The sequence below is a fragment of the Acomys russatus genome, chromosome 26 (assembly GCF_903995435.1).
Source record: "Acomys russatus chromosome 26, mAcoRus1.1, whole genome shotgun sequence".
Classification (NCBI taxonomy): Eukaryota; Metazoa; Chordata; class Mammalia; order Rodentia; family Muridae; genus Acomys; species Acomys russatus.
The window spans coordinates 14,385,609-14,406,007 of NC_067162.1; the positions used below are offsets into that span (position 1 = coordinate 14,385,609).

Consider the following 20,399-nt stretch of genomic DNA (forward strand, 5'->3'; position numbering starts at 1 on the left):
CACTGTATACATACTAAATAAATCAATCTTTTTAAAAAAATCATCAAGCTCTTCTTAAGGGAAGCCAACCTATGTCAGTGATGCCCAGTGCATACTGAGAGGGAATGCAGTGATTGCTAGCATGAGTTGCTGCTGGAGTCTTGACTTATAGCCAGCTCCCAGCCATTTTACCCATTGTGATTTTTGGTGACCGTAATTGCCAACTACAAGGTGCAAAAGCAGTCAAGAAAGGTCAGTCACTTTTTTGTTTGTTTGTTTGCTTTTGTTTTGTTTTTTTTTAGACAAGGTTTCTCTGTGTAACAGCTTTGGCTGTCCTGGAACTCTGTAGTCCAGGCTGGCCTTGAATTCATGGAGATCCATCTGCCTCTGCCTCCCAAGTGCTGGTTTTAAAGGTGTGTGCCATCACTGCCCAGCCTAAGCCACATTTTTTCCCCCTATTTTTTCAAGAAGGTTTCTTTGTGTAGCCTTGGCTGCCCTAGACTTGCTTTGTAGACCAGGCTGGCCATAGAGATCCACCTGTTTCTGCTTCCTGAGTGCTGGAATTAAAGGTGTGTGTGTGTCACCATGTCAGACTTTAATGCTGTTTCCTGGAGTTAAAAACATATACTATTTTAATTATCTAATGAGAAGTCTTGGGGTTTGTTTGTTAGTTTGAGACTAGCTCAAACTAGCCTTGAACTCAATGAACACCCAAGGCTGGCTTTGAACTCCTAATCTTCCTTCCTCCACATCCTGAGTGAGAACATTACCAGTATGCACCACCACACTCAATTGTCCTCATGTCCTCAAATTTCATCCAATAAGAGAACGCTAATTTCTTTAATGGAACTGTTTGTTCCACTTGAGCCCCTTTCCCTCTTTTTTATTTTTGTTTTTTTGATATTAGATTAAATGAGGTTTATTAAGTGAGCATAGGGAGAGAAGGAAAGGGAGGGTACCCCAGAGACAGACAGAGGAAGAGAAGAAGAGAAAGTAAGTGTAAGAGAAAGAGAGAGTCCTCCCCCTTTTAGTGCAGAGTGAAAAATTATAAGCAAGTAATTTCCAGTGTTTGCTTAAGTGTATCCTTATCCTCCCTAATCTTACGTACAAATCTTAATTATGAGAGCACAGTCACCTAAAATTTTGATGTTTTCAGAAATATTCATGAAAAGAACAAATTCTTTTTGAATTAAAGAGCCATTTGACTTCAATTACTTCCGCTTACTACGAGTGGAAGCGGGAAACACAGTCCCTTCTCTCATTTGTAGGAAGCAATTTCTTGAGTTTGTTTAACACACAGTTGAAGTTATTTATGTAAAATAGGAAGAAACCCAGTTGTTGTTTCTGAATGAATGTTGTCAAAGTAAAGAAATAACCAATTCATTTTTTAGGTTCCCAAAACAGCTCTAGACATGTAGCAGAAGCTTTTCATAAGGCTGTCTCAAAGCGTCATCTTCTCTTTTCCCTTTTTTTCCCAATGTACAAAGATACTCCCACGTTCCTACAATATTTGGAGTTCAGAAGAGGGTGTCCGGTCCCCTGGAACTGGAGTTACTGATGGTTGTGGGCACCATGTGAGTGCTTGGAATTGAACTTGGGATTTTTTTTTTTTGCAAGAGTAACAAGTGCTGCACACCTCTGAGCCATCTTTCTAGCCTCTAAAATAATTTAAGAACTAATTTTATTTATTTTAGGTCTCTGTATGTGGATGCAAATATGCCATAGCAGGCATGTGAACCTCCAAGGACAACTTGGGAGAAATTTCTCTTTCTACCCTATGGGTCCTGAAGATCAAGTTGCAAGTCTTGTTGATAGGTGCCTTTATATGCTGAGCCATCGTGGTGGCCCAAACACAATAAACTCTTGATGGACAGTTCAGGCCACATGGTACCTTCATGACCTTACTTTAACAGTGGTAGGCTGGGAGATCAGTTTGTCTCAGAATCCAGTCAATCACAGGACAAGATCTAGAATTTGATTTTCAGTAGTCTCGGCCTACACAAACAAGGGCAGGCAAGTTTCCTTCAGAGTACAGACAGAAGCCTGTAGGCCAGTCATTCTCAACTTGGGAGTCACAATCTCTTTGGGGGTAGAGTAGACAACCTTTTTACAAAGGTCACATATCAGATATCCTGAATAGCAGATATTTACATTACAATAATTTTTTTTTTTAAGAGACAGGGTTTCCCTGTGTAGCCCTGACTGTCATGGACCCATTTTGTAGACCAGGCTGGCCTCAAACTCACAGAGATCCACCTGCCTCTTACCTCCCTGAGTGCTGGCATTAAGGCTTGTGCCACCATGCCCAGCTATATTACAATTCCTAAAAGTAGCAAAATTACAGTTACGAAGTAGCAACAAAAATAATTTTATGGTTAGGGGCCCCTACAACATGAAGAATTGTATTAAAGGGACACAGCATTAGGAAGGTTGAGAACCACCGATGTAAGTCATTTATCCCAGGAACTGTTCATTGGAGTTCTTGAAGCTATCTATTGTGTAACACTTTCCTCCAAAATTGCAACAGTCTTAACAGTCTACCCTGCAAGGAAGTTTTTTTGGTTTGGGTTGGGTTGGGTTGGGTTGGGTTGGTTTTGGTTTTTGGAGACAAGAGTTTCTCTGTGTCTCCTTGGCTGTTCTGTACTCACTTTGTAGACCAGGCTGGCCTTGAACTCACAGAGATCCAACTGCCTAACCGCTGCCTCCCAAGTGCTGGGATTACAGGCGTGTGCCACCGCTGTCAGGCTGCAAGTTCTTTAAACAAGAAAACAAACAATTCAAAATAGCTTCAGGAAGTCCCTGAAGCTGGCCAGATTCATTAGGCCCCTCCCTGCCACAGTAATTAATAAAAGCTAAAGCCAGGCCTTTAATCCCAGCACTTGAGAGGCAGAGGCAAGCAGATCGCTTTGAGTTCCAGGCCAGCCTGGTCTACAAAGCTACTCCAGGATAGCCAAGGCTAACACAGAGAGACCCTGTATCGAAAAACAAAAAAAAAAAAGTTTTTTTTAAAAAGATGGAAGCAGGCCAAGCTACAAAACAGATAACAAGGCAAGGTACAAAGACTCTGAGCGCACACCATCTGCAAGAAGTAGAAATCTGTCTAGCTGCCTGCAAGTTTAGACCAGAGACACTTGGAAAGGACACTATCTAACCTGTTGAGCTGCCTGCAGACTGTGCAGTGCGCTCCGGGTTTCCCAGATGTTGTGAGCTGTCACCATGCTGGGATGGGCTTTGGTGATGCAGCTGTCTTTGAGCCATTTCTGCTCCTGTAAGTAACCCAAATAAAATTCCCTGGTTCGCCAAGTTGGACTTTGGTGGTATCTGTACTTTGGCCTGTTATGTGATTGCTATCTGGGGTGAGTAGGGGTGTGTGTGTGTGTGTGTGTGTGTGTGTGTGTGTGTGTGTGTGTGTGTGTGTGTGTGTTGTGTATCTGGGGTGAGTAGGGGTGTGTGTGTGTGTGTGTGTGTTGTGTATCTGGGGTGAGTAGGGGTGTGTGTGTGTGTGTGTGTGTGTGTGTGTGTGTTGTGTCTCCCCATGAAAAGTTTTGTTTTACAACAGGATTCTTTTCTTGTACTGCTTTGTCTAGTCACATTAACAGTGATCAGCTAAGTTAAATTAAATTCATTAGGCATCTGAATTGCTTTTCTTGTATATGTGTGTGTGCATAGTATATTCATATGTATGTGTGAGAAGAGAAACTAGAGAACAATGTTCTATTGTTACTTGTCTGACTGTCTTTCCTTTTTCTTTTGTTTTTTTGAGACAGGGTCTCTCTGTGTAGCCCTGGCTGTTCTGGACTCGCTTTGTAGACCAGGCTGGCCTTGAACTCACAGTGATCCGCCTGCCTCTGCCTCTCGAGTGCTGGGATTAAAGATGGTTGCCACCAGCCCGGCCACTTCCAGCTTTCTAAGATGGGTTCTGGACATTTGAACGCCTGTCCTCATGCCTGGTCAGCAAGCACTTTATCCACTGTGCCGTCTCTCCAGCTCCATTCCGAATGCTTGGGAAGTACCATATACACCCAGCTTCGTGTTTCCTTCCCTTTGCCACCCCCATTTCTTTCAGAGGGTCTCTTCTTGCCAGGGCTGATTGTAAATGCACTATGCAGCCGAGGATGGTCTTGAACATCTGGTTCTCCTGTGTGCCAGGATTGAAGGGATGAGTGTCAGCTTAGGACCTCCCAAAAGCAAGTTCTCAGCACAAAGCAGATTTGTTTGCCTCAGAAGGACAAAGGGCAGAGAATAAGAGACAAAGACAGGAGATAGAAGACAAGGAAGACAGGGGAAGGGAACAAAAAAAAATGGGAGAGAAGGACCTCTGGATATAGAGGAGACAGCCATAGCCCATAGGCAAATAGTGGCTTACAAAGGTAAAAGGGGAGGGGCTAGAGAGATGGCTTAGAGGTTAAGAGCACCGACTGCTCTTCCAAAGGTCATGAGTTCAATTCCCAGCAACCACATGGTGCCTCACAACCATCTACAATGAGATCTGGTGTCCTTTTCTGGCTTGCAAGCAGGATATTGTATACATAATAAATAAAGAAATCTTAAAAAAAAAAAAAAAAAAAAGGTAAAAGGGGGAGCCCTTTTAGGATAAGGTGTTTAATTTTGAGTGGGCATGTTAATTAGATGACACAAAGGGGCTTCTGATTGCTGGACTTCAATACTTTTTTTTTTTTTTTTTTTTTGACTTCAATACTTTGATAGCTGGACCTGGGTGGTTAGCCTCAGGAGGAGGAAGTAGCCAAAATAAGGGAATAGACATTGGAGCTTAGCTTTAGACCTGGCTAACCATTTTTAGCAAGGCAGAAGGAACGAGGGAATTTGAGAGAAGGGCAAGGCCTGCCAGAGCCATGTTTGCCATACTGGGGCCAGCTAGAGTCCCTTCAAGAATTACAAACACGTGACACCATGGCCGCTTTATGTGTTGCCAAGCATTGACCCCACAGCCTCATGCATGTTCCAGCTCCAGTCCTACATGTTTTGTTGTTGTTGTTGTTGTTTTTTGAGACAGGGTTTTGTTGCAGTGTTTTTTCCTTCTGCCTTCAAGCTCCCAGAGTAATGACTCATGAGACTCAAAATATATTTATAAAATACCTAGGCTATATAGCTAGGCTCATAACCTAAAATAACCCAGTATACTAATCTACATTTTGCCACATGGCTGGTTACCTATGCTCAGGTACCATGCAGTTGTCCTCCTCACTTCTTGCCGGGTGAATTTTCCCCTGTACTGGAATCTCAAAATCGTTTCTACCTACTGCATATTGCACCTTCTGTTTCCTGCCTCAGCTATAAGCCATTAGCTTTTTATTGACAGGTGATACTTCTAGACAGACACAAGAGATTCTGTCTACAGGGTTTCTCTGTGTAGCATTGGCTGTCCTGGAACTTTGTAGACTAGACTGGCCTCAAACTCAGAGGGATCTGCCTGCCTCTGCCTCCCAAGTGCTGAGATTAAGGGCATGTACCACCACTGCCTGGATTTTCATGTTTTGTTGTTGCTGCTGCTGCTGCCGCCGTTCTGTTTTCGAGACAGGGTTTCTCTGTGCAGCCTTGACTGTCCTGGACTTTCTTTGCATACCATTCTAGGCCCGAACTCACAGAGATCTGCCTGCCTCTGCCTCCCTGAGTGCTGGGATTACAGGCGTGTGCCACCGTGCCTGCCTCTCTTTGTGGTTTGAATGTGAAATGTCCCTCACCAGCTTATGGGTTTGAACATTTACTTGGTCCCCAGCTGGTGGTGCTGTTTTGGCAGGGTATGGAACCTTTGGGACCTGGGACCTAGCTAGCCTAGATGGGTCCACTAGGCGTGGGCTCTGGGGTTTATGACGTCCTGTCTGGCCTGCTTGTTCTCTGCTTCCTGGCTCAGCTGTGACATGACCGCCTGCCCCAGGTTTTCACTGAGCTGTGCCTGCCACCGTGCTTTTGTCACCATGATGTCCTTCTGAAACCGGGAACCTACATAGTTCCTTCCCCCCTTAGTTTGCTTCAGTCAGCTATTTTCTTCGTCAAAATGAATACATTCCCAATGTCACTGTGGAAGGCATGTCCGAGGCAATCCAACTTCTTCCAAGTAGGCTCTGCCTTTTAAGGGTTCAACCATTAAAACCAGAGCTCAGTGTGCATAATCTGTTCCTCTAGGGCCATTCAGGACCAACATTTGTGTTGTGGTTCTCCAGAAAAAGAGAATAACACACACACACACACACACACACACACACACACACACACACACGTCCTAAATCAATGGCTGAAGAGACTGTGTGAGGCCTATCTACAATGGAAGGGCTATCTGCTTTACTCAGTCTCTGATTTAATGCATGTCCCACTGAGAAAAACACCCTGTCACACTTACATGTAAAATTAGCCATCGGAAACATCCATACACCAAAGATCCATGAGTAGCAGCAATTTGAGCTTTGTCTCTTGAATAGTAGAAGACATTTTGACTATTTTAAATAAAATACAAGATTTCACATTGCTTACTTTGAAGAGCCATTGGAAAACAGGTGTTTATAATCTTTATGGAAGAGAAAAAAAGCATGTAGTGATGGTATATATTTTGTGCAAAAGGAGGCAAATGTATAAGTGGGGACTAAGTCTCAGATTATTATTTTTTAAAGATAGATTTATTTACTATGTATACCATGTTGTATCTGCATGTACACCTGCAGGCCAGAAGAGGACACCCAATCTTATTATAGATGGTTGTAAGCCACCATGTGGTTGCTGGGAATCAAACTCAGGACCTCTGGAAAAGCAGCTAGTGCTTTTAACCTTTGAGCTATATCCAGCCCCTAAGTCTCAGATTATTAATTCCTGAAACAAATGCTTCACAACCTGAACACGGAAGATACTAACTAGTACATAGTGTCACTCACAGTTCTTATTAACCAGAGAGGAGTAATTTAATCTCACACTGCCATAGATTTAGTTATAATGACAATTATTAATAACAAAGGTATCATGTGGCAGTCTATATGCATAGTTTCCCATTTTATCTCATAACTCAGCAAAAACATTAAGTTTGTGTGATTCTTGGCTAATTTTAACTTCTCTACCCAATTTGAACTGTGTAGAAGTTTAGTGCTTCAGCAAATCCTCCAAGTTAAGATAGTCAACTCATTTTCCCCTACAGGAAGAAGCACACTGAAAACAAACAGGCTGCGGGGCTATGGAGAAAAATGTCTTGGTCTGTAATAGCTGTGTTCTTGCCTTGTCAATATAATGTAGATTGTTTTGAATAATATAGTCTTTCAAGTAGTTGGAGTTAATCTTGTGCCACTATAGCTGGTATAAGGCTGGGTGATTTTATGTGTCTACAATGTCTTTTACTTTGTGTGTGTATGAGGGCACACATGCCTCTGGACACATGTGGAGGTTACCATTGGATCCAAGCATCTTTATTCACTGAACCATCTTGCTAGATTCCATAGTATTTTGATATAGAGACTCTAGCCAGGACCTGGAGCTTGCCAAGTAAACTAGGTTGGCTGAGCTATGCTGGGATCACAAGCACCAACCACTTATGCCTAGTTTTTTGCTGTTTTTTGTTTTTCCTTGTTTCGTTTTGTTTGAGACAGTGTTTCTCTGTGTAATCTTAGCTGTCCTGGAACTCATTCTGGAGACCAGGTTGACCTTCAACCCAGAGATCTACCCTCCTCTGCCTCGAGTGCTGGGATCAAAGGTGTATACCACCACTACTTGGCTATTCCTGTTTTTTGTTTTTTTCTTTTTTTGGTTTTCTGAGGTAGGGTTTCTCTGTGCAGCTTGGCTATCCTGGACTCACTTTGTAGACCAGGCTGGCCTTGAACTCACACAGGTTGGCCTTGAACTCACACAGGTTGGCCTTGAACTCACAGCGATCCACCTGCCTCTGCCTCCCGAGTGCTGGGATTAAAGGCGTGCGCCACCATGCCCAGCTGTTTTTTTGAGACAGGGTTTCTCTGTGTAAAAGCCCTGGCTGCCCTGGAGCCCTCTATGTAGACCAGGCTGGCCTCAAACTCACAGCATTTGCCTGCCTTTGCCTCCTGAGTGCTGGGAATAAAAGTGTGTGCCATCATGTCTGGCTTGTGATTCCTGTTTTTTGTTTGTTTGGTTGGTTTTTTTTGGGGGGGGGGCCACAGGGTTTCTCTTCTAGTCCTGGCTGCCTTGGACTCACTTTGTAGACCAGGCTGGCCTCAAACTCAGAGAGATCCACCTGCCTCTGCCTCCCAAATGCTGGGATTACAGGCATCTGCCACCATGCCTGGCTGGTTGTTTGTTGTTGTTTTTTTTTTTAAGATTTATTTATTATTATGAATACGATGCTCTGTGTTTGGCTGTTCATCATTCCACTTCCAGACGCTCTTAGAGAGAACTGCTCCAGGGAAGGCTTTAAGGCTTTGTGTTCCGGCTGAGACTCTGGGTTCCTGTTGCTCCAGGTTTCAGCAGCAACTTTGGTGGAATTACTGGTCTGCTGAAATCCTGTTGACTACGCCAGGAGAATTCGTTCCTAGGAAGTGATACCCAGAAGGTTTCATTCTTGTTTTCCTTAATCTCCTTTCCCTCTTGTTTAGGCTAGTAAGGTTGTAAGGGAGCTATGCTCATTTAATAAGTTCATAATCAAGTATAATTGTTAAGGAAATTGAGCCTCTGTCTGCATGTACACCCGCAGGCCAGAAGAGGGCATCAGATCACATTATAGATGGTTGTGAGCTACCATGTGGTTACTGGGAATTGAACTCAGGACCTCTGGAGGAGCAGTCAGTGTCCTTAACCTCTGAGCCATCTTTCTAGGCCCCCATTCCTTTTTTTAATGTGGGTGTTGGGGATCAAATTTACGACTTTATGCTTACCTAGGAAGCATTTTACCAAACAAGCCATCTCTGGGTGGGATGATTTTTAAGGAATCTTTCAGAATATGTACTCTGTGAGTCTATGCCACACACTCAATATTTAATTAAATTGTCTTCTTATGTTGTACACAAAGTAGATTTCTGCCTCAGGGCCTTTTGACTTGCTACTCCATTTAATAAATCATTCCTTACACGGTCATGGCCTAGTCTCAGATATCACTACCTCAGAGCTGCCTTCCCTGATTAGCTCATCTAAAAATAGCATCCCTTCAGCCTGCTTCACCCCATAGCAGCACTGGCCACACTCTGACTTCCGAACACTTGCCTCACCCACTGGAATACAAGTTCCATGAAGGCAAAGGCCTTATCAACATTGTTCGTTGCTGTATCCTCAGAACCTGGCATATAATTGCCTGTGACATATTTGTTGAATTAACTGAATGAATTGCAATTTGGATTTGAATAGTTACCTCTTTGACCAAGCAGTAAATTCATGGAAAGCTGCCAAATGCCCTGGCTGATTAACTTTTTAAAGGTCATTTAACTTAGCTCTGCATGGAAGGATAGAAATCCCAGCATCTGCTGACAGCCTGGAGGAATAGCTAAGCCCCTGGAGGGACTGGATAGTGCTGAGCAGAGGTAGACAGGGGTAGGCGGGGCTGAGCAGTAGTGCAGGGAGGGGTAGGCAGGGCTGAGTGGACAGCAATCCATGTTGCTGTATGAAATCTGTATGGCAGCTTGTTCAGCCACATTTGAATTTATAAAATACGTTAAAATTTATTTATTTATTTTTGGTGTTTTGAGACAGGGTTTCTCTGTGTAGCCTTGGCTATCCTAGACTTGCTTTGTAGATTAGGCTGGCCTCTATTTCATAGAGATCCACCTGCCTCTGCCTTCCAAGTGCTGGGATTAGAGGCATGTGTCATTGCACCCGGCTAAATTTTTTTTTCTTTTTTCTTTTGGCTAATTTTTTTAATGTTATGTAAATTGGTGTTTTTCTTACAAGTATGTCTGTCTGACAGTGTCCTCTGGAACTGGACAACTGTGAGCTGCCATGTGGTTGCTGGGAATGGAACCTGGGGCCTCTGGAAAAACAGCCAGTATCCTTAACTGCTGAACCATCTCTCCAACTCCTATAAAGTACTTTTTACATACTATCTAATTTGGTCAGTTTAGCTATACTATATTAGTTCTTAATGTCTTCTGAAAGAAAAAATAGTTCAAACACAATTTTTTTTTGGTAAGGTACTATTGTAACTGAAAAGATTTTAAATATATCAAAAATTAAAAGATACCAATGGCGGTGGCATTTAACATATAACATTTGTGGAAATGTGCTAAGCAACTTGTATTTTGATACGTATTGTACACAGAGATTTGGAGAAGAACAGAAGCATGTTCAACAATGTCTTCATAGTATTTATAGCAGGCATTGTGTGTGTGTGTTTAAGGTCTTAACATATTCCAAGTTGCTATATAGCTGATGATGACTATGGATTTCTGATTCTCCTGTCGGATCTATAAAGTGTTGGGGAATCTCAAGTACTCTACCACTGAGTTACAATTAGCCCAGCCAGTGGACACTGTATTCTTTTATAGCAAGAAAAAAATGTAGACCAATGCTTCATTCTGTGACAGACACGTTTTTAACCCTTTGCAAAACAAGTAAATAAACAAAAGCAACGCCTTTAATCCCAGCACTTGCAAGGCAGAGGCAGGAGGATTGCTGTGAATTCGAAGCTAGCCTGGTCGACAAAGTGAGTCCAGGACAGCCAAGGCTACACAGAAAAACAAACAAACAAACAAACAAAAAAAACCCTGTCTCGAAAATCAGAAAACAACAAACAAACAAACAACCGCTAAACTTTACAGGATATTGAACTGGGCACAGAACCAATACACACGTGTCAGGGACTTGGTTCTAGAATTTGCAGGAAGCTTGAAGCATGCGCACTTTAAGTGTTCTACTCTTCTCTTGATGATCTCAAGTACTGAAAACTGCCCCCTTCCCCCCTTTTGGGGTATTTTTCGCATAACAAGAAAGCTGCACAACTGACCATTCTATGAAAAACGTCCACTAATGGCAACGATAGTCATTTTAGGCTTAAAAGGTTTCGAGTTTCTTAGTCACGGAAGTTATGGAGCTGTGAGCCTGTAGGTGCACCTTGGAGCGACCGTGCTGTGTGGTCCCCGAGCCGGGTAGTGGTACTACAAGTCGCGACACAGAGACCGCTGAGACCTCTCCGGAACCGAGGTGCGCGTGCAGCCGCGTGCAGGCTCGGCCTCTGAGCGGAAGCCCGCACTTCGGGTGCGCGCGCGCGCGGCCGGGAGTCCCGGGGCCGCGCCCGGACCGAGGGGCGGAGCGGGCCGTCCGGAGCGGGGTGGGCGGCGCAAACCAGTCACTTTCCGGGGAGTCGGCAGCCGCCTCGTGTTCCTCGGCGGCCCTTCAGCGGGAGCGCAGTCGGGCGGCGGCGCGCGCGTCCGAGGTGCCCGGAGGCCCCAGGTACGTGCGACTCCGACTAGGCTAGCGCGGGACGGTTGACCGGACGGTTGCGGCCCCGCTGCCCGCAGCCCGCCGCGGCCTCTGTGACGCGCCGTGCGGCCTCGGGGCGCCCGTGGACGGCTGGCATCGGGACGGGGCGGGGCGAGCGCGGCGGCGGGGCGGGGCGGAGCGGAACGAGGGGCGGAGCCGGCGGAGGCCCCGCCCCGGGGCCGAGCAGCGCGGACGCTACGGAGCAGGCGCGTCCCGCTGCCGCCGCCGCCGCCGCTGCTGCTGCCGCCGCCGCTCGCCCTTCTCGGGAGCCGCCGCCGCCGCCATTTGCACGGGAACCCCGGTGACAGGGGCTCGGCGGAGGGGCGGAGGGAGGGGGGAGGGCCTGCGAGCTCCGAGTGAGGGAGCGACGCCGCCGGCGCCTGCTAGGCTCCCTGCGCTACCGCGCCGCCCGCGGCGGAACCCGGGTGGCAGCGGCGGCGGCGGCCGAGGCCGGGCGTGCGCCTGAGGCGGCGGCGGCGGCGGCCCTGCGGGCGGCCGGGAGGGGCGGGGGCAGCGGCCGCCGCCGTTTGATGGATCCGAGGATCGCCTGGTTTCAGCCAGAGCAGCTCGGACCGTCTAACAGTCTGTGGATGCAGATCTGGGAGACGACCCAGGGGCTGAGGAACCTCTACTTTAACCACCACTGTCACAGCAGCGGCGCGAGCGGCGGGAGCGGCAGCGGCCCCGGCAGCCCCGGCGGCACGGCCCCGGCTCCTGCCGGCATGTTCCGCTCGGGGGAGCGCCCACTGGGCGGCCTCGCCGTGCCTGCGGAGCAGCGGGACTTCCTGCCCCTGGAGACGACCAACAACAACAACAACCACCAGCCGGCGGCCTGGGCACGGCGGGCAGCGGCGGGCCCCTCGGCGTCGCCGGTCCCATCGGCGCCCTCGTCCCCGCGTCCTGCAGCCTCACTCCCTGCCTCCGAGTCCGCCGACCCGGCCTCGGGCAGCAGCAACAAGAGGAAGCGTGACAACAAGGCCAGCACCTACGGACTCAACTACAGCCTGCTGCAGCCCAGCGGAGGGCGCGCGGCCGGGGGCGGCCGGGTGGACGGCGGCGGGGGCGTGTACAGCGGGACCCCTTGGAAGCGGAGGAACTACAACCAGGGAGTCGTGGGGTGAGTACTGGCGCCGCCGCGGCCTGCGCCTTGGAGGTGTGTGCGCAGCGGGGCACACGCCCACAGGGGGCTGCGGGGTGCGGAGCCCCGGTGGGGCCTCCTCCAGAGCGAACAGCCTCGGTATAGTTTTATTTTATCTTTTTTTTTTTTTCAATTCCTTTCAGCTCTCCCCTTCTCTACCTTCCTTCTCTCCTAACTGTCCATACCTTTCCGATGCATTCTAGCTCGTCCTTCTACCGGATCCTCCAATGCTTTAGAGTTGAGCCTGCCCTCTGATCCCTTCCTGTCTTCCACACCGCGCTCTCCATCACCATCACCACAAGATGAAGCCCCTTAGCCCTGGCTAAGCATTAACTTCCCGAGAACATTCCAGCCTTGGTGGCGTTAGATGGTTAGGATCAGGAGGTGCTCTTCTTGCCAAGAATAGAAACATCCAGAACGCTCCTTCCCCTCCCCCAATCCACGAGGAAAATCTTGTCAGCTCATAAAGGCACTGCCTACTCTTGACCCTTTGGCCTATCTTGTATATTTGCTTAAAAAACAAAACAAACAAAGCAAAACTACGTTTGCAGTGCCTGAACTGTAATGAACGAATGCAGCGAGTGACAGTTACATTGAGGTTGTCACAGATGGTGAGCTCTTCTGAGCCCTGACAGAGTTTGCAGGAGTTCATGGTCAGCAGCTTCTGTCACCGTGGCAAAGGTGGTGGTGGTGGTTTTCATTTAGGGGTGATGGTGCTAGCGTGTGAATGTTGCACCACCAGTGACTGCATGTTTAAAGTTCAGCTCTTACAAAATGGAATCTTACCTGAGCCCTAGTGAATTATGTACATAAGCTGGGAATATTTCCAGCCTGATTTCCCTTTGGGAAGAGCCCCTGTGTTGGCTGGATTAGGTCACTGAGTCAGTCTCTCTCTGTCTCACTCTTTCTCTCCCTCTCTCTTTCTCTCTTTAAATAAGCTGATGCTTCTGGACCTTGGTGCAGTGTGTGTGAGAAGTATGGTGTAGTTTGTGTGGCTCCTGTATGGAGAACCAGCTTTGAACCAGCTTCTCATTTTCAGGTACTGATCTATAGTGAGACCTCTGGAAATCAATCAGTAATCCTTTGTGAGCCCACTTAGACTCACCCATTCAGATCTGCGCTGGTTGGCAGGGAGACATAGTTTTGTGTACCTTTTTGAAGGTCTGGTAAATGAGTTGGTGGGTTCCATCTGCTGTAGTGGGTTGGCGTCTGCTCTGTACACTACTATTACAACTCCCACCTTCTATGGAAAGATGCTGTCATGTGGTTCAGGACTGGTGCTGGGGAATGCCTCACAGCCACCCTCATTTTCCAGAGGAGATCCTTCATGGCTCAGTCATTTTTGCCCACCCTCAAGGGCGCTCTCCATGGTCATTCTCTTTTATGAGAGATTTGTGGTTCCACGTGTGAAGCATACATAAGCTTGTGGTTTAGTGACAACAGATTGATGCTGAGGGGTTCTGGTGGTCTAGGCTTACAGGAATGAGCTCTGGTTGGGCAATTACTGTCAGCTAACACCTGGAAGGCCCCTAACTGCATTTTACTGAAGCCTCTGGCCTGTTTCTAGAAAAGATAGCCTATAAATCCAAGGTGCTGGCTGCCTCTTAATCCTGAAAAAGTTCCCACGCAGAAGCTTCAGGCTCTGCATTGCCTGCAGAAGGATCAGGGAGGAATGTTCATTTCCCTGAGGGATTACCGCTTAAAAACTGATTGTAAACTTGTTAAGCGGCTTATCACTCCATCAGACTTTCTGTTCTTTCCATCTCCCTGAAGAAGACACCAGCAGTTAGTCTAAATTCTGAGACTTCCTAGTGTTGAGAGATAGAGTGAACAGTTCCTAAGAAGGTTTGCTAAGATACCCTGGCTTCTGAATGATTCTTGTTTTGATATAGGTGGCCTTATTTCTTAGCTTTTAAGGGAGTTTTGCTAATTTTTACTATTATTTAAAAAAATTACACTGGATAGTGGTGGTGTATGCCTTTAATCCCAGCACTTGGGAGGCAGAGGCAGGCGGATCTCTGTGAGTTTGAGGCCAGCCTGGTCTAAAGTGAGTCCAGGACAGCTAAGGCTACACAGACAAATCCTGTCTTGAAAAAAAAAAAAAAAATTAAACTTCGTACACTTGCACGTACGCACGTACATGCCAAGGTAGGAGAATGGAAGTCACAGGACAACACAGTGGGAGTTGGGGTTCTTCTAAGTCTTGAGGATCGAATTCAGTTCATCAGAGCTTGATGGCAAGCAGCTTTATCTGCTGAGCCGTCTCACCGGCCTAGGTTTCGCTGGTGTAAATATAGATATTTAGACAGTTGGAATTCTGAGTGGACCTCAGTATTGTTCTGTTTGTTGTGTGGCAGAACTTTCTGTGGGGAGGCATAGCACACCGTCTGCTCATCCTCAAAACAGACCAAAGTATGGGTACCAAAAAAGTCTATGTAATTTTTTAGTAATAGAGGAAACTATTAACATTGAATGTAGTATGACTCTTAGCTATATTTTCTGTGTTCTTGGGATTTAACTGTGCTGGTAGGTTGAACAAATTAGAGTTCCTTCACTCTGAATTGACTGTCCAATTAGGGACTAGGGACACACAGCATGTGGACAAGGCATTAGAACTCAAAGGCTGACTGTTCCCCTACTGTCCTTTATGTCTTGTGTCCCTTGTGCCATGGTTGACTAAACTCCCTGGGTGCTCCTAAGACTTACAGTTTGAACCCTGCCCAAGTTCTTGAGTACTTTGGTTCTTTGTCAACATGCTTCATGTTCTTTCAAGTGCAAGATTATATTGGCCCTTCTTTTGTGGTATTCCCTTCAACTTACTGGATAGAATTCTTAATGTAGAATAGGATACTTAGGACTGGGGGTGTAGCCGGTGGTAGACCACTTGTATGACACCTTACTTAGATCTAGTCCCTAGTAATGCCACGAAAGAAAAAGAAAAGAAAGCAAGCAAGCAAGCACGTGCTTGGATTTCATCCTAAAGTCTTCTTTTCAAAGAAAAAGAAAGAAACTACTCTGGATTTACCATCCCTTAGCCTTTGTCCCCCCTGAAGCCACAAACCCAAGTCCAGAGTGGGTATTTGCATCCTGTCTATTTATCTTAGAGATGTAACCCAGGGCTTGTGTGTGTTATAAAAGGACCTCTGACCAATGATCTGTATCCCCTGAGTTTTTCCCCTTTTTACTGTTTGAGACAGGGTCTGGCTAAGTTTCCCAGGCTGGCCTTGAACTCACTCTGTAGTCCAGTTGGGGGTTTTGTTTCTTTTTTTTTGTTTGTTTTGGTTTTTTGAGACAGGGTTTCTCTGTGTAGCCTTGGTTGTCCTGGACTCACTTTGAAGACCAGGTTTGCCTCAAACTACAGAGATCCACCTGTATCTGCTGGGATTAAAGGTGTTCGTCGCCATGCCCGGCTGCCCAGTCACTGGGTTTTGATCCTATGATCTTCCTGGGTCAGGGATAGCACCTGGGCCATGAGGCCCAGTTTCTTTTTATTTTTTATTTTTACAGTTGTTTCCATGTACCCTTTTCTCTAGGGCTGGTTGTTGGAGGATGCTGTCTACCAGCACTTTCTTGCTTGTGGAAATGAACCAGAAGCCCTTGTCTTAACTTTGGTGTGAGCCTTATGGCTGAGCCATCTTTCCAGCCCTAGAATCCCTTTTCTTAGAAGTTTGGCAGTACTTGTGGTAAGGAAGGAAGGATGAAAAGAGTTACAAGCAAAGGGACTTAGAGGTTCAGAGCCCTTGCTCCTGACCTGGTGTTCAGAGGCTTTTATGGAAGGTGCATGAGAGTGAACTGTGGCTGTCCTGGGAGGTCTCTGTGGTTTGTCAAGGCTTAAGTGACTTTCTCAGTCATGTTTGGGCTATGAATTAACCAAAGAGATATCAGAGAGTGCGTGGGGGTGGGGGTGCTTCACTTTTGGAAGTTTGGATGGTTCTGGAATTTGGGCCTGGGCTCTCATAGTGTGCTAGGGAGTCATCACCCTCATCAAGCCACGCCCCAGCCCCCTGAAAGTGCACGTTTAAGGAACCAGTTTTTGAGCTAAGGAGGAAAGAATATGAGTGGATGGAAGACAGGTTAAGAAAGGATCCTGGCTCAGTGGTGGGCTTAATAACTACACAGCTTTGTACATTAGGGCCTAAGGGGCTATTGCTGTACAGCAGTTCATTCTTTCAGCTCCACCATCATCTAGTGCTCACTGTTCATTGTGGAATAGTGCTGATGGCTTTCTTTAGTGCTGGGATTGGTGTTCCTGCTGGGTGGCTGAGTAGTCAAGCAGATGAATACAGGTTGAGTAGGGAGGAATTTGGAAGTCTACATCTACATGGCTTGTGCTCAGTTTACTTTCTGTGTGTTTGAACATCTAGTAACCTACAGTAAGTCTTCAGTGAACTGAACTCTTCTGGTTGTTTACTTCTACTAATTGGGAGACTGACATGTACTGTGGATTCTGTGCCACCCTAATTCATAGTTGAGACTTGCTGAGGTATACTAATTCCAACTAAGTTACTTTTTGCCACAACCTCATCTTCTGAGGAAGTGTGTGATGGGTGAGTGATGTTTCTTTTGGAGTCATTGGCGCAGGTAGTCTTTTAAAACTCCAATTACAAGCTGGGTGTGGTGGTGCACACCTTTAATCCCAGTAGAGGCGGGCAGATCATTGTGAGTTCGAGGCCAGCCTAGTCTACAAAGTGAGTCCAGGACAGCCAAGGCTACACAGAGAAACCCTGTCTTGAAAAACAAATCAAAAAAAAAAAAAAAAAAACCTCCAATTACATCTTCAGCTGTTGAGAATCAAAGGGAAACAGCAACTAGATCCTTTTAAAGTCTAAAAGATTTAGGACATTAGAAGGAAGAGAGGAAAGAAAAGGGTGATAGACTGGTGTGAGAGAGATCCTAATATGATGGGTGGTCCTTCTCTCGATGTCTTTCATGAAATAGCTATCTGTCCTAGTGTTGGGGAGTCCAGGAAGGCTTTTGGAAGAAATGCGATGGGTTCCGTTGGTGACACTGGACTGGGCAAATGGCTGTCGTCCTTGATGAATTCTTTCTCAGACAACCTGAGAATTGTAGAGATGGGGTAGACAATAAGGGCAGTGAATAGTTAGGCATTCTTATACCTTCTGAAGCTGAGAAAAATTCTGGGTACTTTCCCTGTGGGAAGCCGAAAAGCTGGCTGTTGTATGATTTCACACAGCTCCTCTTCTGTTCTCTTGACTGATAGAGTAGCATTTAGTGGTGGAAACTATTTCAGAATCACACCCACAACACTTCAGACTACGAACCATGTTCACATAGGTGTGGGGTGTTTCTGATGGGGCAATGGGCCATGAAAGATGCTGTTTTTGAAGATTGTTGGTCCACTTATTAGCATGTGTGCTCGTTTTTACAGAGCTGACTGCACAGCTCCGAGCCTCCTGGGAAGTTGAGAGGGCGAATGTTCTTTGTTGTGAAATATTTGCTAAGGACTCAGCTGCTCTGGAGCGCCAAAAAGGCTTCCATGTATTACACTATAAGATTACACGTAATGATTTTCTTAAATGATTATATTTTGAAGTTGAAGATGGCTTTGAGCTAGGATTTTTCTTAATTTGCAATTACCTTTAAATTCTGAGAAATTGCTTGATGGTGTAAGACTTGTATACTAAGAAATTTGGGCCATATTGGAATTTTTATTTATTATTATTATTTTATGTATATGAGTGCTCTATCTGTGTGTACACCTCCAGGCTAGAAGAGAGCATTAGAGGATATAGATGGTTGTGAGCCACCATGTGGTTGCTGGGAATTGAACTCAGGACCTCTAGAAAAGCAGTCACTGCTCATAACCACTGAGCCATCTCTCCAGCCCAACATACAGGAATTTGATTTGAAGATTTTAGGACAATGTTGAGCATGGGACCATTCAAGGTATGTATTGCTCAGAGATTACATTAGCATTTAATAACAAGATGTTGGAATTCTAGCTCAGGTCTCTCCTTCTGGAATAGTGGTTTGTAATTAGTGCAGAAATGCTTGTTTTCCTACCAGTTTATTAAGTAGAAGTGTTCAAGAAAATAGAAACCATTATTAGCCTTATTACCAAGTTTAAAAACTTTAACAAAAGTGTCTACTTGTTACCACAAGTAACCTCTTTACATACAGTTGCATTTTTTGAGATAATTGATAGATTAATAGGAGGTTATAGTAACAAGTGGCGTGTAGTCTATTTGTTCCATTTCATTGTAGTAACATTCTAGTTACTAGTTTCATTCAGAAGCAGGTAACTAATGTTTTCACAGTTTGTAGTGTTTTACATGCATGTGTGTGATGTGTACAGCTTTGTCATGTTTGTAGATCCATATAACCACCACCACAGTGAAGATCAGAACTAGGTGAGGGTCATCTTGGACAGTTTCCCTCATGGGAACAACAAAAAAGGCACAGCTGTTCTACCAGCTCCAAGATGCCCATGCTCTCCACAGTCACACTGTCCTTCTCCCTAACCCCTCACAAGCACTAGTCTGTTCTCTGTCTGTAGATTTGCCCTTTTGATCAGATGTAAATGGATTCCTGTTGCCTGGAACGCTGGCTGTTTTCTTCTCACTAAAACTTCCTTGCGAGTCCTTCAGCTTGCCTGATGCGCCAGTAGTTCCTGTTACCTGCTAGTATTCTGTTGTATGGAGGCACTAGCTGAAGGATAGTCCAGAAAAGTGGTTTCCAGTTTTTGACTGTTAGAAATAAAGCTGCTATAAACATTTATGTACATATTTTTATGTGCACATAAGACTTCATTTTGGGGGGAATAAATGCCCAAGAGTGCCATATGGTAAGTACATGTTTAGTTTAAAGAAGCTGCTAACCAGTTTTTATACTTTATTCTTTTGTGTGTGTACATGTGGTGTGTGCACATACATTTGGAGGTCAGAGGTCAACACCACATGTCTTCCTTTTGCTCTCCACCTTAGTTTTTTTCTTTTAATTTATTTTATTTGTTTGTTTGTTTGTTTTGAGACAGGGTTTCTTTGTGTAGCTTTGGCTGTCTTGGACTAGATTTGTAGACCAGGCTGGCTTCGAACTCACAAAGATTTGCCTGCCTTTGCCTCCCGAGTGCTGAGATTAAAGGTATGCGCCACCACGCTCGGCTCTCTCCGCCTTATTTTTGAGACAGAATTTCTCTGAAGGTGGAATTCACTGTTTTGGTTAGACTGATTGGCCATGTAGGTGCTTAGGCACCCATGTCGGTGCTTCAGGGTTAGACTCAGGTCCTCATGCTTGTACAGCGATCCCTTTGCCCACTAGAGCATCTTTCTAGACTCCCTCCACTTTCTACCTTTGGGGTTTTTTTGTTTTTGTTTTGTTTTTTTTAAGTTTTTTGAGACAGGGTTTCTCTGTATTATCTTGGCTGCCCTAGACTCGCTTTGTGGAGTAGGCTGGCCTCAAACTCACAGTGATCCACCATACCTGGCTCTCTACCCTTAATTTTGGTCAGGAGGCTGAGAAGTGAAGCTAAGCCATGTTTTTATAGTGGCTGCATCGTGCCAGCTTCCTGTGTGAGGGGTCCAGAATCTCTGTGTCTCTCCAGCACTTGCTGTGGCCAATGTGCTGTAATGTAGTTCTTCTAATAGGCGATACCAGACTGCTCCTGTGCTGTGGCTATGCTAGACTTCTTGGAGTAAACCTGCCTAAGGAGTCATGTCCCCACCTTCCATCTCAGTCTTATGTATCTGGGATTGCAGCTCAGTGGTAGAACCTCTGCCTTACATGCACAAAGCCCTGTGTTCCATCCTGGCATTGAAAAAAGTCTAAGTTCCCAAGGCTTACTTAGATTTTACTCTTAGTTGTATTATTTAAAGATGGGGGGTGGGGGCTGTCCCTGATATACTCCTCTCTCCACTCAGTGGAGTTTGTCTACCAGATTGGTCTTAAACTG

The 20,399-nt window shown here is 45.8% G+C and overlaps 1 protein-coding gene across 1 annotated transcript in view; it reads left to right on the forward strand.

Annotated features, from left to right (window-relative positions):
* Positions 1 to 11,835: 11,835 nt before the first annotated feature.
* The window catches only part of Tent4b (terminal nucleotidyltransferase 4B), a 61,041-nt gene continuing 52,477 nt past the window's right edge, over positions 11,836 to 20,399 (forward strand). The window contains exon 1 of the mRNA XM_051169273.1: positions 11,836 to 12,469. Within this exon, the coding sequence (XP_051025230.1) occupies positions 11,883 to 12,469 (587 nt within the window). The 5' untranslated portion in view covers positions 11,836 to 11,882. The remainder of the gene's footprint in view (positions 12,470 to 20,399) is intronic.